Source organism: Geotrypetes seraphini, chromosome 1, assembly GCF_902459505.1.
Source record: "Geotrypetes seraphini chromosome 1, aGeoSer1.1, whole genome shotgun sequence".
In the NCBI taxonomy this organism is placed as follows: Eukaryota; Metazoa; Chordata; class Amphibia; order Gymnophiona; family Dermophiidae; genus Geotrypetes; species Geotrypetes seraphini.
The window spans coordinates 70,039,955-70,063,987 of NC_047084.1; the positions used below are offsets into that span (position 1 = coordinate 70,039,955).

The 24,033-nt window shown below is 39.4% G+C and overlaps 1 protein-coding gene and 1 long non-coding RNA gene across 3 annotated transcripts in view; one reads left to right on the forward strand and one right to left on the reverse strand.

Annotated features, from left to right (window-relative positions):
* IL7R (interleukin 7 receptor) overlaps positions 1–3,726 on the reverse strand; it is a 37,133-nt gene extending 33,407 nt beyond the window's left edge. The window contains exon 1 of one of the 2 annotated variants that reach the window (XM_033932928.1): positions 3,346–3,726. In XM_033932928.1, the coding sequence (XP_033788819.1) occupies positions 3,346–3,473 (128 nt within the window). In that variant the 5' untranslated portion in view covers positions 3,474–3,726. Of the gene's footprint in view, positions 1–3,171 lie in introns of both variants that reach the window. The other variant, XM_033932936.1, reaches the window with a different exon arrangement.
* Positions 3,202–24,033, forward strand: part of LOC117355004 — a 217,928-nt gene continuing 197,096 nt past the window's right edge. Inside the window, exon 1 of the long non-coding RNA XR_004538261.1 lies at positions 3,202–3,735. This is a non-coding gene — a long non-coding RNA (uncharacterized LOC117355004). The remainder of the gene's footprint in view (positions 3,736–24,033) is intronic.

Genomic DNA, 24,033 nt, shown 5'->3' on the forward strand with positions numbered 1-24,033 from the left:
CAAGAGAGCTGTGGTAACCCTACCTATGAAGCAAAGGTGACAGAACTTCAAATCCCAGCAGGCCAAGGGCAGAGCAAACTTAAAGGCAGGACTGGAGCAGCTCCAGTATCTAGTAAGCCTAGAGCTAGATTGAGCCAGATTGACAAGAGCCTGAGCTCATAAATAGCTAGAATTGAGAGCTCACCTGCACTGCAGCACAATCAATTTGGGAAGGAGAAAGAAAAGGGTGAGGCTCACATGGAGAGGGAGGCACAAACACTGGGAAGGCAAGAGTGAGAGAGAAGGCAGCCAGCCCTTGTCTGTCAGAAACCAGAAGAGCACCAGAACATTATGCACCTGAGGGTCAGGTAGGAGTAGGGTTACCAGATTTTCCGTGTGGAAAATCCAGATCCCTAGACCTGCCCCCAGTCCCACCCATCCCCGCCATGCTCCAGTTCTGCCCTGTCATGCCCCCATGCCCGCCCCCACGACTCTCAGCGGGCAGGACATCTTTCTATCTTTCTTCTTTAATTTAGTTCATTGTTATGTTCTATTTCTTTTTTTTAATGCTACCAAAATTCTTCCATTCTCTGCTGTCTTACTATGAGAACATAAGAATAGTCTTACTGGATCAGACCAATGGTCCATCAAGCCCAATAGCCTGTTCTCATGGTGGCCAATCCGGGTCCCTAGTACCTGGCCAAAACCCAAAGAGTAGCAATATTCCATGCTACTGATCCAGGGCAAGCAGTGGCTTCCCCCATGTCTTTCTCAATAACAGACTAGGGACTTTTCCTCCAGGAACCAGCTATGCTATCTGCTCTTACCACATCCTCTGGCAACTATCTTCTCCCCCTTGCAATTCTCCTTACATACCTACCTCTAATATCTGACCATTAATTCTGTCACATACTACCTTTCTGTTCATATCACACATTCCTTACTTCTATCCCTCATCTCTCATAAACTCAATATCTTCCTCAGAAGCCATAAGTTCCTAATGAAATTAGTATACAGGCTTATGGTGTCAAATGAATAAACAAACTCTCTTTTTCTTAATCTATGCTGGTCCTAGCCAGGTCCTCCTGAATACTTCTCTAATTTGGGAGTGGCTAGAAATCTTTTTCTCCACGGACCAAGGGCTCAGCTTAGCCACTCAAATACCATGACTACACATATATTGAAAAGGAGCTGCAGCGCTTGGGCCAGAGGGAGTGGGGCTACATTTTTGTCATCCTTCTTACATCTTGATAGCTTTACCCCAAAAGTACATAAGAATTGCTATACTGGGTCAGACCAAAACATCCTACTTTTAAATCACAAGTCCCCAGCAGGATTTCCAAAAGAAGAAAGATTTCTACATATCTACCTTAGAATGCCTCTGCTGCAGATCAGGAGCAAGGAGATTCTTCTGGGAGTCACTAAGAAATACGTACATGAGAACTCTTTAAGTGAGTTGGAGGACCCAGCTTGGAGGAGGTAGAATGGAAAGGGTAGGGTTATCATATTTTTCTCTGGGGAACACTGGACATATGACTTTGCCCCAGCCCACCTAATTCCGCCTCCAGTCCCACCCCCCACAAAGTCTCCTCTCTTCTTCCGGATGAGTTCCAGCTGCATCTGGAGGGCCTGGAGCATGTGAGGATGTGTGTGACATCTATGCATGCTCAGAGGTCCTCCAGAGGCAACCGGAGCTCATCGGAGCTTTCCAAAACCCATACAAATGCCAGGTTTTCGAAAGTCCGTCCGGGAGCCCAGACAGTCCTCTAAAAAGAGGACATGTCCTGGTTTTCCTGGATGTCTGTTAATCTGAGGTAAGGGAAATAAAATGAATGTGTTGAGAAATGGAACTTTTGGTTATTTTGATCTCTCACCAGAGCCCAAGAACTGAGGGAGACTCCTAGGAGTGACATAAAGACCCATGTGGAATTGCCACAGTGCAGTGATGTGGTGTGTTTGGTGTGGCTTAGGGGAAGGGGGATGAGATCTGGAGAAGCTCTCCAGAACAAGAATCAATTGGATTTTATGCTTCAAGACTGTTGCCAGGAGAGGACAGAAAAGACTGTGTGGACAAATCTCCAATGATTGTGATTTTTTCTTATGGCAAAGTCTAGACTGAGGGTTTCAGTTTGGGGACCAGATTGGCCCCAGGCTGAGGAATGAAGGTGGGACCCAGAGTGATTCTTCGCACGTACAAAATGGATTTTGTGGTAAAGAGATTGGGACCTTACAGAGAGATTTACTAAAGTAACTGTATACTGGAAATGTGTCTGAAGAAATGTTTTGAGAGACTTTTGTAAATAATCTAACCTAATCCTTAGATTTATATACTGAATCCTCTTCCAAAATAGAAGCTCAACTCGGTTTACATAAAGATACTTGGTAACATACATAGATCAGATTTACGGTAATTAGCAATTCTAAGAAAAATGACTTAATAGGATCCACAACCCCAGTAGGAATTTTCTAAAACTTGGAAGAAAAGGAAGAATTCTAATTCTTACTGGAAGTTCATTCCAAATAGATGTAAAAACATATAAAAAGAATCCAGAGAAGTAGCGTAAAGATTTTATTTCTTTAAGTGAAGGAAAATATAGTTTATACATCTGGAAGCTTCTTGACTTCATGGACTGCAACGAGTTCAAAGAAATTGAGACCAAAGGCATAATTTTGAAAGTGATACTTGCACATTTAAATTGGATTCTGAAACCAACTGGAAGCCAATTAAGTGCTTTCAGGAGAGACATATTAAGTGCTTTCAGGAGAGGCATATTTCTTTTTGCCATAAATCAATTTAGCAGCCATATTCTAGATTAATTGTAGTCTTTTTAGATTTCCCTTGCTTAAATAGTTTATACCTGCTTAAAATAGCTTACATCTGCTTAATAAGTTTATACCTGCAATTCAGATTTTCAAATAAAGTTCAAATGATCAATTTTTCATCAGTCTCAGTTTGATTTCTTTTCAATTAAGTTAAAGACTGTGTGAAGTGATTGCATACCAGGAAAAATTATCCTTTGGCCTACTAGAGTATTGCCAGTGCCAGCTTCTGCCCAGCTCGAAAAACAGGCTATGTTTTGTAGATCCTGGTCCGGGCACCTAACCTGAAGTGTTAGTTGGTGTTCAAACATGTAGTGAGTGAGACCAGGATTACAATACTTATGGACTTTTCTTTCAATAATTTATCCAAACCTTTTTAAAATCCAGTTAGGCTGCTAATTGCTTATTTCCAGTGGTGTGCAGTGACATATATAGTAGGGGATTCAGTAGATGAGCTAGACCAGACATGGGCAAACTACGGCCCGCGGGCCATATCCAGCATGTTTTGTTTCTTAATCCGGCTCGCGGCTGCATGAAGGGACTGACCAGTGTTGGCGCTCGTCAGCCAGTGAGTGAAGCCCGCAGAGAGACTGTGGGAAAGAAAGCAAGGCCCCGCGGGAGTGAGAGAGTGCGAGCGAGCGAAGTAAGCCTTCCGTCAGACCCTCTGACGTCATGGCTACACGCTGAGCACCGAGGGAAAAGCTGCCTCGGGACTGAGGCCTGGACTGATGACAGAGGGAGTGAGCACGTGAGCGAGGCACCTCGCGGCAGAAAAGATGTTGCTTTCGCGCCCACTACTGGAGGGGAATTTTTTTAAAAGAAGAAATTTGGATGCGCTGCGTGTGAGATACAAAGATGGGAGGGAGCGCCAGTACCCGGTGGGTCTCCTTTGAGGCAGACGAGAACGACAATATAAAGGTGGTGAAAAGCATCAGGGTGAGTGAGAGAGCCTGACAGCCCAGGACGTGGAACGTGAGGAGGCTGCCCGGGGCACCTCTTAGTCGGGAAGAATAGGCCTCAGTTCACCACCTCAAATTGTTAAAATGCTCGGATTTATTCTTCAGAGGGAAAGATGTGGCAACATATCGCATCCACAGAGAGATACACTTTTTAAGATGGTGGAACCCAGTAACATAAAATGAATGGAGAGAAAGTACAGAAATTGTCAGGCTATCTCTGTGACCCATTATAGACATCAGGGTGCTTTAAATGGATAGAAAATGCCTCCATAAGGAGCAATTCTATAAAAATAGATGGTAATATTTACCTGCTTGTTATGTATGCAAATATTTAGAATCATGGCGTTACATGAATTTGTGTAGAGTCATGCACCTAAATTTCACCTAATTGCTAGTCTTTAAATATCTGATTAAGTGACCAGGGTGGGGGTTGGGTTCTGATTAAGTGACCGGGATGGGGTGGGTGACCTGAATATACATTAGAGTGTGCGCCCGCCAGGACAGATAGGGAAAAATGCTCGAGTACTTGAATAATTTGTAATTCGCAGAGAATTGTAGGATATGCAGAATAGAAATAATTAAATAAAATAAAAATAAAAATAAATAAATAAATAAAATATACAGGCAAAGTTCAAATTCACAATCTGAAGACAATTTATGTCACAAAAAAAAAAAGATAGAATCAGTAAAAGGAAAGATGTTCACTTATTGGTATATAGGGAAGTTTCACAATGAATCTCTGAAAGACATATGCTCTGGGCCAGAGCCTGTGAATAAGCCATGAGTGTTTAAAGAAGGTGTGATGAATAACAGTGATTCTGCACAGTATTATCATACTTTCGGTAACGTCTACTGTGCAGCATTACCCAGTATGAGCAAGAACTATACACATTAAAAAGTGTTTCTACACCTTACTGCTTTGAGCAATGTATGCTTTCTTATTTCTTACACAAAACACCAGCTTCAGAGCAGATAAGCAGAAGGAAGTCTACATATCCCTCACTGAGCCATATACAGTCATTTGATCTATTCTTTATGATTCAATATAGTTATGTGGAAACAGAAATACAGAAAATTAGAGCAGATAAAGACAATATGGCTTTATCCAGTCTGCCCATCCATACCAACCACTAATATCCACAATCCCTTCCCCTTCCGTTAAAGGTTTTTAGTGCTTGTCTCGTGCTTTCTTGAATTTGGATACAATCCTCATCTCTCCCCCTCCCTCATCAGGAGGCCATTCCACGTATCCAACACCTTTTCTGTAAATATGTATTTCTTTAGATTACACCCGGGTCTGTCCTTTTTCACATTCATCCTATGCCCCCCTCATTCCATAGCTTCCTTTTGATTCAAGGCCTGCCTTCTGTGCATTTATGCCATGGAAGCATTCAAATGTCTCTATCATATCTCCCCTCTCCTGATTTTCTTCCAAAGTATACATTACATGCAAGTTAGAGATCTTTAAGTCTCTTTTTCCAACTGAGCCTTGGATACTTATGGAAGTACCTTTTTATAATACGTTTTTATACTTTTGAACTTGTAGCTGCCTTTAAGTTCATTTATTCATCTCTACTCCTTTTTGGCATATGAACTGTTCTTACCTGGAAAATCCCCACTAAATACGTATCGGGCCCATAATTTGTAACAGTGGTTTAGTTTGCGCTCTTGCAAAATCTCAGTGGACCATGAAGCTGTATACGAGGTCTGTTCAAAAAGTTCCAGGACTGATTTTATTAAAATTTATCAAACAATCTTACAAGTTATTCCATTGAGTCCCCTTCAAAATATGTATTTATTTTTTTTATTTAAAAAATTTCTGGTCACGTAACACCATGTTCTGAGGAGGACACTGTTAACTTCCTCTCCAGCCACCTGCCAGATTAATCCCTTATTAGCCAGTTTTCTAACCTCTCTCGGGGCATCTCGAACAACTGATTGCTGTGTGCAACACCTGTGCAGTTTGCTGGTGACCTGTGACAGTGGATGCCCACTAAAAACCTGCATAGGGAGAAGGACCGGGGCCGCGTACAGGACACCAAGATGGTGCAGGCTCTGAGCTCCGTGGGCCCGTCGCCAACCCCAATGTGGGTGGTGAATATCACTGCCGAAGTCACCGCAGCGGTTGCTTCCATACTTGATGCCTGGTTCCAACACTTTGATTCTCAACTAGTGACGCTGCAAGGTAAGATCGAGAGTGTGGGCCGTGATCTCACTCAGTTTCAGCAACGAGTGAGTGACGTGGAGAATCGGGTGGGAAGCCGATTAAAGTAAAGTGGAGGCGCTTGAACAACGCTTGGAGGACCTTGAGAACCGAGCCCGATGGAATAACCTTAGATTTGTCAGGCTCCCGAAACACCTACCTGAACCGGATCTATGCGCGTTCTTTGAGCGCTGGCTGCCCAAATCCCTGGGGAGCTCTATTTGGATGGGTTAGTCTTACGATAGCACTTCCTAGTCTTACGATAGCACAACTTGAAAAGTGCTAGTGGCTGCCGGGGAGATGGAGCTGGCCATTACTCAAAGTTCTACCTTGAAGGCTCTGGGTGTAGATGGATATAGAGCTGAGTTCTACAAACTCATGAAATTGTTCAGCCGATCGCTAATATGTTTAATGTGATGAGTAATGCTGAAGCTATGCCAGAGCATTTCAATGTGGCTCAGATGATAGTCCTTCCTAAGCCAGGGAGAGATCCTGCCCTTCCAGAATCCTGTCGTCCTATTTCCCTACTAAATTTTGATGTTAAACTTTTAGCGAAAATCTTGGCCAACAAGCTAGCAAGGTTCCTTCCGTACATTTATAAAGGGTCGGTCCGTGGCCAAGAACCTACGGAAAATATTAACCTCATTGGCATATAGTAATCGAATGACATCCCCTTCTTTACTTATTAGCTTCGATGCTGAGAAGACTTTCGATCAGGTTAGTTGGGATTTTTTGTTTGCTACTCTGTCTAAATATGGTTTTGAGGGTTGTTTTGTTTCAGTTATTAATGCACTCTATGCTACCCCTCAGGTGACTATGTGGGTCAATAATTGCAGGTCCCCTCTCTGAAATTCATAGGGGCCCTTGTTGTTTGTCCTGGCTCTAGACCCACTTATAAGAGAGATTTATGCTAATCCAGACATTAAAGGTGTTCGGAGAGGGGGTCATAGTTTCTTATTTTCCCACCATTCCCTGGGACTTTGACTCAGGGCAAGATTCTCAAAAGTTTAATGCTGTCGCTAAACTATTTTCTGGCGGTATAGCCTGTACGCAGTTTAACAGTGGATTATCAAAAGGGATTATCTTTAGCAAGGTTTCCAGCAGCCTCTGACAGTGACATGCAAATGGGCTCTTCAACACTTAAATGTGTCCTCCGGTGGATTCTTACAAAATGCCGAGCCATTTTCAAAAAGCGGCGTCTGTTTTTGATGACAAAAAAAGTGGCTATTCCAGGGGTGTCGGTCAGTATCAGATACTGCTAGAAAGCCCTGTGTTATGATGCAGCAGGAGAGATGCCCATTCTTTTCACTGCATCACACCACCCTTTCCCTGCAGCCAAGGCCAACACAACCCCTCCCCCCTCCGGAATGGCAGTGACCCCCTCCCCAACAGCAGGAGAGATGCCCACTCTCTCCTGCTGCACTAAAAATCCTGATGTGACTACCCCGCCACAACCCATTCTCCCCTGCTTTCAAGTGACCCCCCTCCCCCTTACCTCAACATAGATGAGCCGGAGGGATGTGGACACCCTCCTCCCAGATACTGCGTCATCTAAAATGGGCCTTCCCCTCCCTGGTGCATCATGGGATGCATCAGAAAAGGTCCTAAGGCTCTGATTGGCCCAGACACCCCATAGGAGGGGCCTTAGGTTTCTGAGCCAATCGGAGCCTCAGGCCCGTCCCTGTTGTATCCCAAGATGCACTGAGGAGGGGAAGGCCCATTATAGACGATGCAGTAGCTGGGAGGAGGGTGTCCACATCCTTCTGGCTCATCTTTGTTGATGTAAGGGGGAGGGGGGTAGTGGAGACGGGGAGGCGAGTCACTGATGTGGGAGGGGGCGGTCAGGTCACGGCGGGGTCATCGCGTCAGGATTGTTAGTGCAGCAGGAGAGAGTGGGCATCTCTCCTGCTGCAGGGGGGGGGGTCACTTCTGGGATTTTAGGGCAGCGGGAGAGTTTTAATTTTTGACATTTTAACAGCGTTTTTTCTGCGCATGTGCCCATCGCTATCACCAGTGATGGGCACATACAAATTTAGTAAATCTTCACTGCTCTCTGCCAAACTTATTTGCATGTGTGATTTTTTTTTTTTAAGAATGTCTCATTTTTTTTAGATTTGGTATCAAAACGGCTGCGTTAGCAGACTGTCGCTTTTGTTTTTTTTTAAATCTTTATTGATTTTCAAACTTCAATAATGTAATACAATTGATATATCAGAAAAACTGCACAAAAACACATTATTAACTATATAATTATTACATTAACAATCATTTCCTCCCCTCCTGAACTTATTATTTGAATAATAATACATATAAAATAATTTTAATATTATAATGAAATAATTAAACTTTTCAAAATATATTTCCCCCCTCCTCCCTGGATGTGCAATGATTGTAATAAAAAAAGAAAGAAACATGACCTTAATTATAATACAATAAAATTAGTCAATGGACTCCATATATCTTTAAAAGACTTATTATTCCCAAACCGTTCTGCCATCATCTTTTCATACTTGTACATGGTACACACAGTTACCTACCAAATAGTAAAATTAATCCTATCATGATTTTTCCAATTATGGGTAATCAGCTGATTCCTGTCAATATCATGAAAAGGCGATTTTTAAATTTGTCTAAAGTAGGTTTGACATGAAGTAGTGTGCCACATATTATCGCCTCATATGACAATGGGATAGATGATTCAAGAATAAGATTTATTTGTCCCTAAACTGAATTCCAGAAACTAAGGGCTCCTTTTATCAAGGCATGCTAGCAGTTTAACACGCGTAATACCGCGCGCTAAAACCGCCAGCCGCACTAGCCGCTAACACCTCCCTTGAGCAGGCGTTAGTTTTTAGGCCAGCGCGGGGGTTAACGCGTGATGAAAAGTCACGCGTGTTAACCCCGCTAGCGCGCCTTGATAAAAGGAGCCCTAAATATCAATGGACAAAAATATGAGATGATCCAAAGTCCTTATATTAATGTGACAATGCCAGCATCTATTAGATTTAGAATTATCTATTTTTTGTAAGCGAACTGGGGTCCAAAAAAGCCTATGCAATAAAAATGACCATATTTGTCTCATAGATGCTGACGCTGTACATTTTAACCTCCAAGTTCAAATTCGTGGCCAACGAGACACAGAAATATACTGTTTTATCTCGATGCTCCAGATATCCCTAAGACTATTTTTTGGCTTCTTGTTTAAAAATCTAGAAATCAATATGTACCACTGGGCGGCCTGATGTCCTACTAGATCTGTCTGGTAGCAAAGGATCTGCAAGTTATAATAAGTTTTGAAACTTTTCCATTCAGGGAACCCACTCTGAATAGCCTGCTTCAACTGCAACCACCTATACTGTTGAAACTTTAAAATTCCAAATGATTGTTGCAGCCGTGAAAAATCAAGCAGTTTTCCATTAGATATAACATCATCCAATGCCCGAATACTTGCCTGCATCCAATTCTTCCAGGCAATCCCAGCACCACCTATTTGAATCTTGGAGTTTAACCATAAGGACTGTAAAGTTGATTTCATTATAGAAAGATCTGTAAGTTTGTCAATAAATTGAATTGTTTTCCATGTGTCCAATAAAATGATGTTGTCCTTAGCTTATCTAGGTAGCTTGATACTTAGTACATGAGATAGTCGCATAGGGGACATAAATTTCCATTCAAGATATAGCCAATCTGGCTGATGTTCCATGAGCTCAGGGAGGATCCAATACATACCTTGACACATTATATAGGCTTGATGACACCTATAAAAATTGGGAAAATTTACCCCTCCCTCCACAATTGTTTTTTGTAAAGATACTAAAGCAATTCTTGCATTTTTCCCAAGCCAAATACATTTTGTCAGAATACTATTTAGCTTTTTGTAAAAGGACCCTTGAAAATAAACTGGCAACATACCCATTTGGTAGCACACTACAGGCAAAATCATCATCTTGACCGTTTGAACTCTCCCCCACCAAGACAAATGTAAAGGGTTCCATTGCTCACACATTTCAGTGACCTTTGACAGTAAGGATTTTTCATTTACTTTCATCGTTTCTTCCAATGTACTTTTTATCCAAATACCTAAATATTTTATATCATCTTCCTTCCAGATAAAAGGAAACTCATCAAATAATCCTTTTGTACAATGTACATTTAATGGAAGAACCTCTGATTTACTCCAATTTATTTTGTAACCAGAGAATTTTCCAAATCTATCTATCTATCAGATCCAGTAAATGTGGGATGGTCGACTCAGGATTCCTCAAATGAATCAAAATATCATCTGCATACGCAGAGACTTTATATTCCCAACCTGCATAAGGAATACCTTGTATCTCCTCCGCTTGTTGAATAGCCAAAAGTAAAGGTTCCAGAACAATATCAAATAGCAAAGGAGATAACGGACACCCTTGTCTAACTCCCCTCTCCATAGAAAACCGCTCTGAAAAAGTATTATTTATATACAATCTGGCAGAAGGAGAACTATACAGGGTTTGAACCATTTGAATGAATCCAGAACCAATACCAAACCAATCCATTTCCTGATACATAAAGGTCCATTCTACTTGATCAAAGGCCCTCTCTGCATCCAAGGATACACAGAAAGCCGGATCATCCATTTCCTTTGTCAAGTTTAACATATGAAAGGCCAATCTGGTATTATTTGAAGAATGCCTTTGAGCAAAGAACCCTGTTTGGTGCATACCAATAATATAAGGGAGAGCCTTGGCCAAACATAAAGCCAATAACTTTGATTTATTTATTTATTTTTTGTAATCGTTTTTTTTAACGAGTCAACAAGAGAAACAGACAGCTTGCATAATACAAGCAAGCAAACTAAAGAAGCTTACAATGATCATCACCAAGAAACTTAATACAGCAAGAAGATACAAGACCAGGCAATAGCTTTGCTAATAATTTTCCATCTACATTAATCAAAGAAATAGGCCTGTAATTTGAAACCAACATAGGATCTTTATTTGGCTTTGGCAAAACTATTGTTAAAGATTCTGCCATAGTACCTGTAATACAACCTTTAGTCAGTTGAGCCTGATATAAATTGAATAGATGAGGTAACAAGATAATTTGAAAGGAATTGTAAAACTCTACCATATATCCATCATCACCTGAAGCGGATCCAACTCTAAGAGACTTCAAGGCTATCGGAATTTCTTTTTAACGCGGGTTTTTGAGAATCCTCCTCTCAGTTCTTATGAATGTGTAGACTTTGCATAAGTTATTTTTGGCATGCTGGTGTTTTTCATCAATAAGGGGTTTTCCCTCCAGACTGCTGTAGAGTCCCTTCTCTTCTTCATCTGCATTGTGATTTCATATGGAAGATCTAGTTTGATTGAAGATATTTATAAGAAGTGGAGATTCCCAATGAAGCTGAACTAAGATTTTTCTCCACTTTCTTCAGGATTTTCTTGTTCCAGTATGGTTATATATGAAGATTGTCACCTTAGGAGGTTTAGCAGTGTTCGGGGGGATGGGGGAGGGCACATCCACCCTCCCTGCATTTCCATATAGAGCAAAGTTGGTTTCTTTAGAGTGGTTTGTGTGTCCTTTCCTTAGGATTATTGGGTAGTTGAAATCACCCATTATTATACTGATGCCCAATATGTCAGCTTTCCTAATCTCTGAAAACATTTCTTCGTCTGTCTGCTCATTCTGACCTGGGGGACGGTAGTATAACTCTACCTTTATATTCCTTCCCTTCACACATGGAATTTCTATCCATATGGATTTCTATCCTTATGGATAACTACCAGAAATCCTCTCCAGACTCCTTGCTGGAAAGAAGACACACCTTTTTTGTTGTTGTTGTTCTCTTCATTTTAAAAAGGGGCCCAGTAACTAACAGGCAAATGCAACCTCCTTTGCATCCCAATTGCAAGTTAGGTTTACTTTAGAAGTAAGATTTCTATGATGCTCCTCTTTGTGAACACAGAGGACACATAGTAACGTAGTAACATAGTAGATGATGGCAGATACAGATCCAAATGGTCCTCTAGTCTGCCTAACCTGATTCAATTTAAAATTTGTTGGGGTTTTTTTCCTTCTTCTCCTTAGCTATTTCTGGGCAAGAATCTAAAGTTCTGCCCAGTACTGTTCTTAGGTTTCAACTACTGAAATCTCTGTCAAAGCTCACTCCATTCCATTTACACCCTCCCAGCCCTTTAAGCCCTTCCCAGCCCATCGTCCCCAAAACGGCCATATCCAGACACAGACTGTGCAAGTCTGCCCAGTACTGGCCTTAGTTCTTCAATATCTATTATTATTTTCTGATTCTAGATACTCTGTGTTCATCTCACGCTTTTGTGAACATCGTCACCGTTTTCCTCGCCACCACCTCTCTCGGGAGTGCATTCTAGGCATCCACCACCCTCTCCATAAAGAAGAATTTCCTTACATTGCTCTTGAGTCTCCCACCCCTTAACCTCAAATTATGTCCTCTGATTTTACCATTTTCCTTTCTCTGAGGCTCCTGTTACACCTCAACGAAACAAAGAATTATTACTGGTCAGAGTATCATCTTGGAACTGTAAGTCAGGGATCCTTTTACAAAGCAGTAATACCGATTAGTGGTGCACCAAATGCAAAGAAACCCATTCAGTTCCCTTGGGCTTTTTTGCATTCAGCACATTCTAATCGGTAGAGCCGCTTTGTAAAAGGAGCCTTAAGTAAATAAAGGAGCCTTAGTGGTGCACCAAATGCAAAGAAACCCATTCAGTTCCCTTGGGCTTTTTTGCATTCAGCACATTCTAATCGGTAGAGCCGCTTTGTAAAAGGAGCCTTAAGTAAATAAAGGAGCCTTAAGTAAGTCTAGTTCTGGGTATTTGCTCTGATTCAATAAAAAAGATAGCTAAGACAGCAGTGGGAGAGAAACCCTCTTTACCATTTATGAAGCCATTATTTTCTCATTTCAGGAAACCTTGTCTGTGGCACAGTAACTCTTCTTTACAGACAAAAGAGAGAGTGAGTTCCAATCGGCCAGCAGTGGTTTCCAGACTATCTGGGAACAGCATGTGTAGTGGTCTCAAACTCAAACCATTTGCAGGGCCACATTTTGGATTTGTAGGTACTTGGAGGGCCTCAGAAAAAATAGTTAATGTGTTATTAAAGAAATGACAATTTTGCATGAGGTAAAACTCTTTATAGTTTATAAATCTTTCCTTTTGGCTAAGTCTTAATAATAATATTGTCATTTCTAGCTAAAGAGACATATGATCAAGAAACTGTTTTATTTTACCTTTGTGATTATGATAAATATACTGAGGGCCTCAAAATAGTACCTGGCGGGCCACAAGTTTGAGACCACTGGTCTACACAGAAAGGCATCCTGCTGAAATTAGGCCAAATTAAGGTTACATTTTCCTATAATGCAATTTTTTAACCATAACCTCCTTTGAATGGCTTGCAAAATATTGAGTTTCCACACATTTGTCCTAGTTTTAAAGAGACTAAGTAGATGTAACAAGCTAGTTGCACATATTTTATTTCATTTTAATGGAGAACTTCAAGCAGCTTCCACAGACCACTCAATATAAACAAAACTAGTTGCACATAAAGAACATAAGAACAGCCTTACTGGGTCAAATCAATGGTCCATCAAGCCCAGTAGCCCATTCTCACGGTGGCCAATCCAGGTCACTAGTACCTGGTCAAAACCCAAGGAGTAGCAATATTCCATGCTACCAATTCAGGGCAAGCAATAACAGACTATGGACTTTCCTCCAGGAACTTGTCCAAACCTTTCTTAAAACCAGCTACATTATCCACTCTTACCACAACCTTTGGCAATGCGTTCCAGAGCTTAAGTTTCAAGTTCAAGTTTATTAAAATTTGATAAATCGCTTATTACATACTAAGCGAGTAACATAAAATATAAGATAGATCAAGAGTTCATTGTACATCATTGAAGTGGGTTAAAAACAAACAGACAAAACAAACAAACATGATACATAGGGAATGGAAAGTAAGAGAGAACAGTTACAATGTTTATATTTATCTTAATTATGAGGAAAAGAAAAAACAGGTAGGGGAAAAACATGAGGAATGGGATTGGAATTGATAAAAATGAATTATTTAAACATTAAATATTAAATAAGATGAATTATTTTAAACATTAAAAGCATCTCTAAATAAAAATGTTTTAAAAATATTTTTGAATTTGTTGAGATCTTTAACTTCTCTTATATGTAAGGGCAAGGCATTCCAGGTTTGAGGGGCCATTACAGAATATATGTCGTGACGTCTGGTTCCGATAATTTTCAGAGAGGGAATCATTAACAGTCCCTGAGATGCGGAACGAAGAGAACGTGTCGTGTTGTAAGGAATGAGTAGCCGATCTATAAATTGTGGTTCGTTGGTGGATAGTGTTTTGAATACTGAGAGCAAAATTTTATAGCTTATTCGTTGGTTAATGGGAAGCCAATGTGAATCAATTAGGAAGGGAGTGACGTGATCAAATTTTTTTCCATTATGAATGATTTTAACTGCAGTATTTTGTATTATTTGTAAACGTTTCTTTTCTTTTTGAGTAATATTTAGCAATAGTGAGTTACAATAGTCCAGTTTGGCGATCACAAGCGAGTGTATTAAAATATTTAAGGATTTAGATTCTAGAAACTTCGACACAGAACGAATCATACGCAAACGGTAGAAGCAACTTTTGACAATATTACTGATATGATCGTGGTAAGAAAGATTTTCGTCGATAATAACCCCAAGTATTTTTAATGATGATACTAGGTTAATGGGTATATTGTCAATTGAAAATGGGGCCGTTGGTATTAATCCCTGTTTAGTTGGAAAGAGTAATGCTTTAGTCTTAGTTACGTTTAAAGCTAATCTATTGTGTATAAGCCAATTTTTGATTTTTTCAAGTTTTTGATTAATTAAATGTATTTCAATAGAGTTTTCAGGGTTGAAGGGGTGAATCAATTGAATGTCATCGGCGTAAGCGTAGGTGGTAAAGCCTATAGACTGAGCTAGACTTAGTAAAGGAGCAAGAAAGATATTAAAAAGTAAAGGAGATAAAATAGATCCCTGAGGAATACCATAATCGTGTGAAAAAGAATTGGAAACTGAATTATTAAAGTGACCGGTTGGATAGAAAAGAAGTAAACCACTCCTATTGGTTTTAAAAGTATTTCCTCATAACTTCATTGAGTTTCCCCCTAGTCTATGTAATTTTTGACAGAGTGAAAAATCGATCCACTTGTACCCATTCTACTCCACTCAGGATTTTGTAGACTTCAATCATATCTCCCCTCAGCTGTATCTTTTCCTTTTTAGTCTCATTTTGGCAAGATTTAAGTACTACAGTGAGGATATGTGGCGTATGTGGCCTTTTCCCAACTGACCTCAATGAAATCATCATCACTACGATCCTAAAAGACCCAAAGGGACCAACAGATCAACCATCCAACTACAGACCCATTGCCTCAATACCACTATATGTCAAACTAACAGAAGGACTAGTAGTCAAACTCCTCACTAACTATCTAGAGGATCACAACATACTTCACCCCACACAATCTGATTTCAGAACCAACTTCAGCACAGAGACTTTACTAGGTTCTCTTATGGACACAGCTAGACAACACCTCAGCACAGGAAAAAAAAAATGCTGCTCATACAACTGGACCTGACCGCAGCATTCAACCTGGTAGACCACGGCATCTTACTACAAATTCTGGACACAATAGGTATCTCAGATAAAGTATACTCATGGTTTGAAGGTTTCCTAAAACCGAGAACATACAGAGTAAAATCAGATAAAGAAAAATCAGAGCCTTGGTCCAACCCCTGCGGCATACCCCAAGGATCCACACTATCCCCCACCCTCTTCAATCTCTATACTGCCTCACTCGGTGCATACCTGGACAAACTAGGCCTAACATCACCATTCTCATACCTTTTGATCAACCTACACTGAACACTAGAAACAGTAGCGAGCTGAATGAAAGATCACAAACTGAAACTGAACCCAGACAAAACAAAATTCATCCTCCTCGAAAATAACAAAGTTCCAACCATAACCAATATAGAAATAAATTAAATCAACTACCCCATTCAAACCACCCTAAAACTACTAGGAATGATGATAGACAGATGCTGCAATATGCAACCTCAAATAAATAAAACAATACAGAAGTCATTCGCAGTTATGAGAAACCTAAGACAAGTCCGAAAATTCTTCGAAAGAACACAATTTCAACTCATAGTACAATCCCTAATCCTAGGTCTGCTAGACTATTGCAACATCCTCTATCTCCCCTGCCCTGCAACAATGACAAAACAATTACAAACATAGCTCTGAGGCTCGTATACTCACTGAGGAAACATGACCACATTACGGAGGCATACCTCAACTCACACTGGCTTCCAATTCCAGAAAGAATACTATTTAAATTTTACTGTATACTATTCAAAACTATAAACGGAGACAGCCCAACCTACCTGAACAACCGCCTCATCCAATTTACCTCAACAAGGCATAGGAAAACTCACACCCCATTCGAACACCCTCTAATCAAAGAAGTGAAATGGAAAAAACTATATGACAGCCTCCTAGCCACTCAAGCAGCAAAGCTAGACAACCAAATCTCCAGTCTACTGATAACAACCCCAGACTACAGGACTCTTCAAGAAATCCCTGAAACAGTCTTAACACCACGAGTACCTTCCTTCCCACCATCTTCTTCCTGACCCCCAAATCAACCTGACCCTCTTTTTACCCTCTCTAGAAATAGCCAGAGATCTTCTTTTGTAACCCTCCATCTACTACTCTTTTGTAATCCACCTTGAACCGCAAGGTAATGGCGGAATAGAAATCTCTAATGTAATGTAATGTATGTCTGAGGACATACTTTACATATGGCTTACTGTAAGAATGAGATTCTTATCATGATATGTGCAAAACTGGAACTCATTTGGAGGCATCACCTCTGAGAAATCATACAGAGTAATGCTCTACAATTTTACAATCTTATATTTCCTATCCTCTTCCCTCCTGCCTTTCTCAATAACACCCACAAAATATACCAATACTCAAACTATTAACATATTCCATTGACACGTTCCATTTCTTGCTGATTGTGAGCCCACCGGGCCAGACAGGGAAAAATGCCTGAGTACCTGAATAAATTAATGTAAACCGTTCTGAGCTCCTCAGGGAGAACGGTATAGAAAATTGAATGAGTGAATGAATGAAAGTAGAGAGAAGAAAAAAACACAATAAAATTGAAGGGTTATTGGAGGGGAAAAATGACTAAAGAAGATGGTGTTATCAGCCGTCGTTGCTCAACCCGCCGACTTTACGAAGGAGGTGCTAAAAAGTTCTCAGCCAAACCAACCAACTTCCTAAATTCTGAGCATTATTTTGCCACTGCAGTTGAAAAGAGTATTGTCTTATTTCGTTAAGTGCCAATTTGCAGAAAAAAATTATGTGTGTTGATATTGTTTCAGATCATTGACTGAACCATATCCATGTCATTCTCTTGGTTGGACTGAGAACATTTCAGCACCCCCTTGTATATACAGGCTGAAACAAAAAAAGTAACCGCTTAGAGTTTTTTGCTGTTTTCTTAGCAAACACTTTTGAATTTCAACATGAAATTTTACAGCTTTATTTGTTACTATTTACGTTTATGTAGAGTGGATTATGTAAAGTGGAATCAGATTATCTTTAAAAATGGTGACGTTTCAGATTTTAGCATGACCACCCAGTGATTTTTTTGCATGTTCAAATATGTTTCTACTGTAAAACTACCATTATTTGTAAAAAAAAAAAAAAAAAGAGGGTACCAGCTTACTGTTAAAGATATCATAGTGATGTAGAATTTTATAAACAATAATACGAATTTGAATCATTTGTATTTGATGATATGATAATTTACAGATAATTTCTTTAAAAGAATTTCAGATCAGAATCCAGACCTACAGAGGGGCATAATCAAAAGAAACATCTAAGTCCGGTTTGGGCCTAAGTTGCAAGACACCCAAAGTCAGACATGGGAAAAGATCCATTTTTGAAAAATACGTCCAACATATATTTTTCCCAAAAATCGTCCAACTGTTCATCCAGCCATCTGATCGCCCAGACTGCTAAGTCGTCCATCATTATACCCCATTTTCATCCAAAAATTCATCCAAGTCACAAATGCCTAGAAAAAGAACTTTTGGGTGAGGAAGGAGCCAGAAAAGTAATGGACATGACACCCAAACATGGCACCAGAGTAGTGGGGTACCTTACAGGGCACTGCTGCAAAGTTCACAAAAAGGGTCCCACATAAACATCTCACTACAACTCCCTTATAGATCATGGTGAGCCCCCCAAAATACCCCCAGAATATACTAGACCCACCTATCTACCACCCCAATAGCCCTTATGGCTGCAGGAGCCACTTATATGGAAGTACAAAAGGGTTAGGGTTTTTTTTGGGGGGTGCACATTTTTCACCATGAATATAGTGATTAGAGTAGCTTATGGGCTTGGGTCCTCCTCGCCATGGTTCACTAACCCACCCCCAAGACCACTTAAGCCACGTCTGTGCAGCTCTTCTAGGCTTTCCTGATGTTCTGGAGGCAGATATGTAAAGTTGTTATTTCGATTTTTATGAGGGTGGAGGGGGGGGTCAGTGATCACTGGAGCAGTGTGTGGGGGTCTGAACTTTGTGTCTGCAGTGCTTATCTAGTCACTTTGGATACCTTCTTGTGACTTAGACCTGGTTTTAGATGGCCTAAGTCACAAAACCCAAGGCAGTGTTGTAAAAGTTTCGGTTATGCAGTATGACTAAGTCTAGGACATCCCACGTCCCGCCCAAATCCCACCCTTGACATTCCTCCTGACACGCCCCTTTTAGCTCTGGTCGTTCAGCAGCACTGTGAAGGCCTAGGTCGTTTTTAAATACGTCTAAAACCTGGTTCAATTATCGATACTTGGACGACCTGTCTCTCTGATTGTCTAAGGGCCGATTTAGGCTGGTTTTTAGACGTTTTTCTATTTCGATTATGAGTCCCTGAGTGAGTAAAGTTTCAGAGCAAAGGTAATAAGTGTATTTTCTCAAGAACTGGAAGCTCAGAACTGTGTAGAAAATTTGTCAGTATGACTGCAAAAGTCGGACTCATTGTTAATTGTATTATATGAATGATATTATTTTACTGTGTTTTAGCGGAAACATTTTTAATCTGCAAAAGTCGGACTCATTGTTAATTGTATTATATGAATGATATTATTTTACTGTGTTTTAGCGGAAACATTTTTAATGTGCAAAAATCATTGGGTAATAATGCTAAAATATCAGTAATATCTATAGCTTAAAATAATTAAATGTTTAATAGTAATACATAATATGATGACTACATTTGTGTGTAAAATTTCTTGTTGAAATGGTGTGGTGGTCATGTAAGTACACTTTCCAAGGTAATATAAAGAAATAAAACAATAAAAGGGAACTTTAAGACAATCTAAGAACGTAAAACCTTTGAAATTGAAATTATAAGACATTTTGACACCTACCAGACAAGTCTTAACAGAGATCTGGGCTTCCTTTCCCACTACAAAGACATTTAAAACTGTTCTACCATCTCTCGGTCTCCTGCCCACCCACCTACACCTCCCTTTTCCTGTCCCTAAAATGCTTTCATATTTTACTTATATATACAGATTTTATCAACATTTGCTTATTATTTCTGATCTGAAGAAGAAGGGTACTGTCAGCCTCAGCATTTTCGGTTGGCCTAACCAATGTCAGCAAAGGCCTATGGGAGATCATATCATTCATGTCTGACCTTAGGGATTGAAAATACTTAAGAATTCAATGACTAACAAAATTAAATATTCATTAAAAACCTCCATATAACTAGGTGTGATCTATTATGTTTTATATATGTAAGTGCTCAGTTTAAAACATCATTCAAACACAGCAGTGTTGTAAAGCAATGATGTTATATCCAGACATCATCGCACCCTCCTATCTACCTACCTCACATATAACTAAAGAGGTTAATATAAATCTGTTAAATTCAAAAATAATTTTTTCAAGTAGTTATTATGAGAAGGTGGTACTTAGCTCAAAAGGTCAGTTCCAAATCAACTTTAGGTCTAGGGTGCGTGGAACTTGGAATATTCTAGTCGGTGCAATGTTGCTGGTTTGAACCTAAATTGTGTAGTGTCATCATTACAATTGTGCTCCAAAAAGAAATCCACAGTGTGTTATGCTATTGAATAAATAAATAAATCCCAGTGCAAAAACTCAATCTCCACTTTCACTTAGGGCAGGGGTAGGGAACTCCGGTCCTCGAGAGCCGTATTCCAGTCGGGTTTTCAGGATTTCCCCAATGAATATGTATGAGATCTATTTGCATGTACTGCTTTCAATGCATATTCATTGGGGAAATCCTGAAAACCCGACTGGAATACGGCTCTCGAGGACCGGAGTTCCCTACCCCTGACTTAGGGAATGTCACCTTACAGGTACCTTTGAAAGCTCATCATAAAATGCATTGAGCTTTTAGTCCAATAAAAAAGGTATTACCATATTTCCTTTGTGGGTTTTTTTTTTTGTTTTATTTCTTTATATTGTTGAAATTCATAGCAGTTGCTGAGAAAACGGCAGAAAAACTGAATGGGGCTACTTTTTTTTTGCCTCACCCTGTATGTATGTGGGTGAATGTATGTTAGCGTTGCCTTTGGGTTGTTGCGTGTGGGGAATGTGTATATATGTGTGTGGGGGTTTTTTGAGTGGGAGAAGTTTGATTTTGGAAGTGAGGGCAGTTTATGGGGTAGTGGAGAAGTTGGGGGTATTTGAGGGGGGGATGAGGCAGTTTATGAAATGGTGGAAAAGTCATGGGGGGAGTAGTTTCTGGGAGTAAGGCAGGGTGCCAGGTTTTGAAAAGCCATCCAGACCCCCGGACATGTCCAGGGAAATACCTACATCTGGTAACCCTAGCCAGGAGGCACCCAAGCTCAGTGAAAAACACTTTACAGTGCCTAACGCCACTGTAGGCGTGGTAACGCCAGAGGTGGCATTAGGCACCGCAAAGAGCCTAGATAAATTAGGAACCGCAAAGCACCTAGATAAATTCAAGGGAAACTTAAATTCTTTCTATTTAAAGACATATATGAATGCTGATATGGTTCTGCTGATGCCTTGTTCCTATTCTGTTAATTACCTTTTATGCTCTCCTTTCTTTAAAATTGAAATTCTCCCTACTTTCCTTTTGTTTCTTCATCTGTCCAGATTGTCCAGTATATATTTACTCCCTCTTTTACTAAGGTGTGCTAACCGATTAGCATGAGCTAACTGATTTAGCACACGCTACATTAGTTTGCGCTTGCTAATCAGTTAACGCACCTTAGTAAAAGAGGGGGATGGTATGCTAAATGTTTCCCCCCCTTTTTTATTGTAAAACGCTTAGAATTTATGATTAGTGTTTTATCAAAAATTTTAATAAACATGGAAACTTGGAAACTATGGAGGCACAATTCACAGCAAAGGTAGGCACCGGAAATGTAGACCTGGAAAACCCTGGCCTACATTTCTGGTAAGGGGAAAAAGAAACAGAGAGAAGGTATATACCAATATAGTGTATATTACTTATAATACCTTCCTTGCAGTATCCTGCAGATTGGAATATCTAAGTAAGGGAATTTGTTATTTTCTTACAACTGAATTATAATATTGAAGAGTATAAAGTTTACTGGCAATTTGCACATTATGCACGATCATCACTTTCAACAACTTGTCCCTGATGAAGCAATTAATTTGTGAAATGGTAGAGCCGCCATCGGACTTCTAATGAACTTCTGATTGGATTTCAATGGAACCTTGGATTTCTAAACGACTCTAACAAGTTACAAGCGTTTGGATTATTATCCATTCAAAGTCTGTTAGATCTTTTTTTTTTAAATAAATCTTTATCAAGTACTAACAGTGCATTACATATGAAGCTGAACATATAACAAATCAAGAAAAGCACTTTGAACTTACATATAATTGAAAGTAATATTTCCCCCAACCCCTTTATTTAATCAATAATAAAAATACAATTCTTCTTCCAATAAACCATTCTTATTTAAAATAATACCCCATTCCCACCCTGGATGTGTAACGAAATCAGACAAAAATAAAAGAGAAATGACAACTATATAGAAGCAATAAAAGATGCCAATGTGCCCCACACCAACCTTACTATGCCCCAAAATTTCAGCATTCATTTTTTCATATTTGTAGCTGGAGCATAAGTTCGCCCATCAGAAAGGAAAGTTAAGTCAATCATAGTTCTTCCAATTACGTGTTATCATCTGTATGGCTATTCCCATCATAATTAAGAAAAGCCAGCATTTATAACGGTCTATAGGGGTTTAACATGTAGTAGTGTTCCACATTTTATGACTTCATAAGTCAATGGGATTGATGACTCAAGTACAACATTAATTTGACCCTCATATCGACTTCCAAAAATTAAGTATCAAAGGACAATAGAATAACAGATGATCCAATGTCCCTATATCAAGATGACAATGCCAGCATCTATTAGATTTAGAACTGTCTAACTTTTGCAAACGAACTGGGTCCAAATAAATCCTATGCAACAAGAAAAACCAGGTTTGTCTCATAGAAGCTGATGCTGTACATTTCAACCTCCAAGTCCAAATTCGTGGACATCAAGATGTAGAAATATACTGCTTAATCTCAATGCTCCAAATATCTCTAAGACTATTTTTTGGCTTTTTTATTCATGAATTCAGAAATTAATTTATACCACTGGGCAGCGTGGTGTCCTAATAAATCTGTCTGGAAGCATAGTACCTGCAAGCTATAATAATTTTTTAGATATCGCCAATCAGGGAACCCACTCTGAATGGCCTGCTTCAACTGCAACCACCTATAATTTTGAGACTTTAAAATACCAAATGATTGTTGCAGTCGTGTAAAATCAAGCAGTTTCTCATTAGATATAACATCGTCCAATGTACGAATGCCTGCCTGCATCCAATGCTTCCAGAAGATCCAAGATCCGCCTATTTGAATCTTGGGGTTCAGCCATAAGGAATGATAAGTAGATTTCTCTATTGGAACATCTGTTAATTTATTAATAAATTTCAAGGTTTCCAATAATTTCAAGGTGTCCAATAAAATATTATTGTCTTTAACATAACTAGGTAATTTGATACTCAACACATGAGACTTAAGTTGCCACTCTAAATATAACCAATCGGATCTTGATCTGGAGTGGAGATAGAGCGGTGAAACGAACTTGTTGAAATTTCCTTAGCATTTTTTGTTCAAGTTTAAGTTTTGATTTTTTCATTATTGATTACTTTGGAAGTTTGTTATTCGGGGGGAGGGGTTGAAGCGCTTCTCAGTCTTTTTTCTCGTAGCTTGGAATTATTCACAATGTTCCTGGGCTTATTGGTATGATCATTTATTTAAAAAAAATAATTTTATAAGGACTTTATGATGTATGGGGTGGAGTTTATTTAGATTTTGATCTGGTGCTAGTCACCAAATAACATTTACCCGGGGCTAAATTTGAACTGCAGGGTTGCCTGAGCCCGTACTGAAAGTCCTTTTAATAACTTTAATAACATTATTACTATTACTCAGACGCTGGGGTAATTTCAAAGGGAGTTTAAAGCGCTCACCAATTTGTTTTTGTTATAGTTTTTCTTTTTGGGTGGATATTTTGGTTTTTTGAAGCCCTTGATCTTGATATGGACATATGTACTTGAGGACTTCAAAAGGACTTTATTAAGGTGCAAGCCATATGGATTTCAAAAAGTTAAGTGCTAATTTTTGATCATGTTATGGATATGTGAAATATATTTTTAATCTCTGAGAAAATATACTCAAAATAATGATGAAATAAATTAAATAAATTATTATAAGTAATATACACTGTATTGGTATATACCATCTCTCTTTTTCTTTTCCCCCTTATTTGAATTATTTGTTCAGAAGGTATTTCTTTTCCCGTTTTTGATTATTGTCTTGGAGCTACATTTCCGGGGCCTACCTTTGCCAGACGTGCGATTCTCTAACCGGCACCATCACGTGA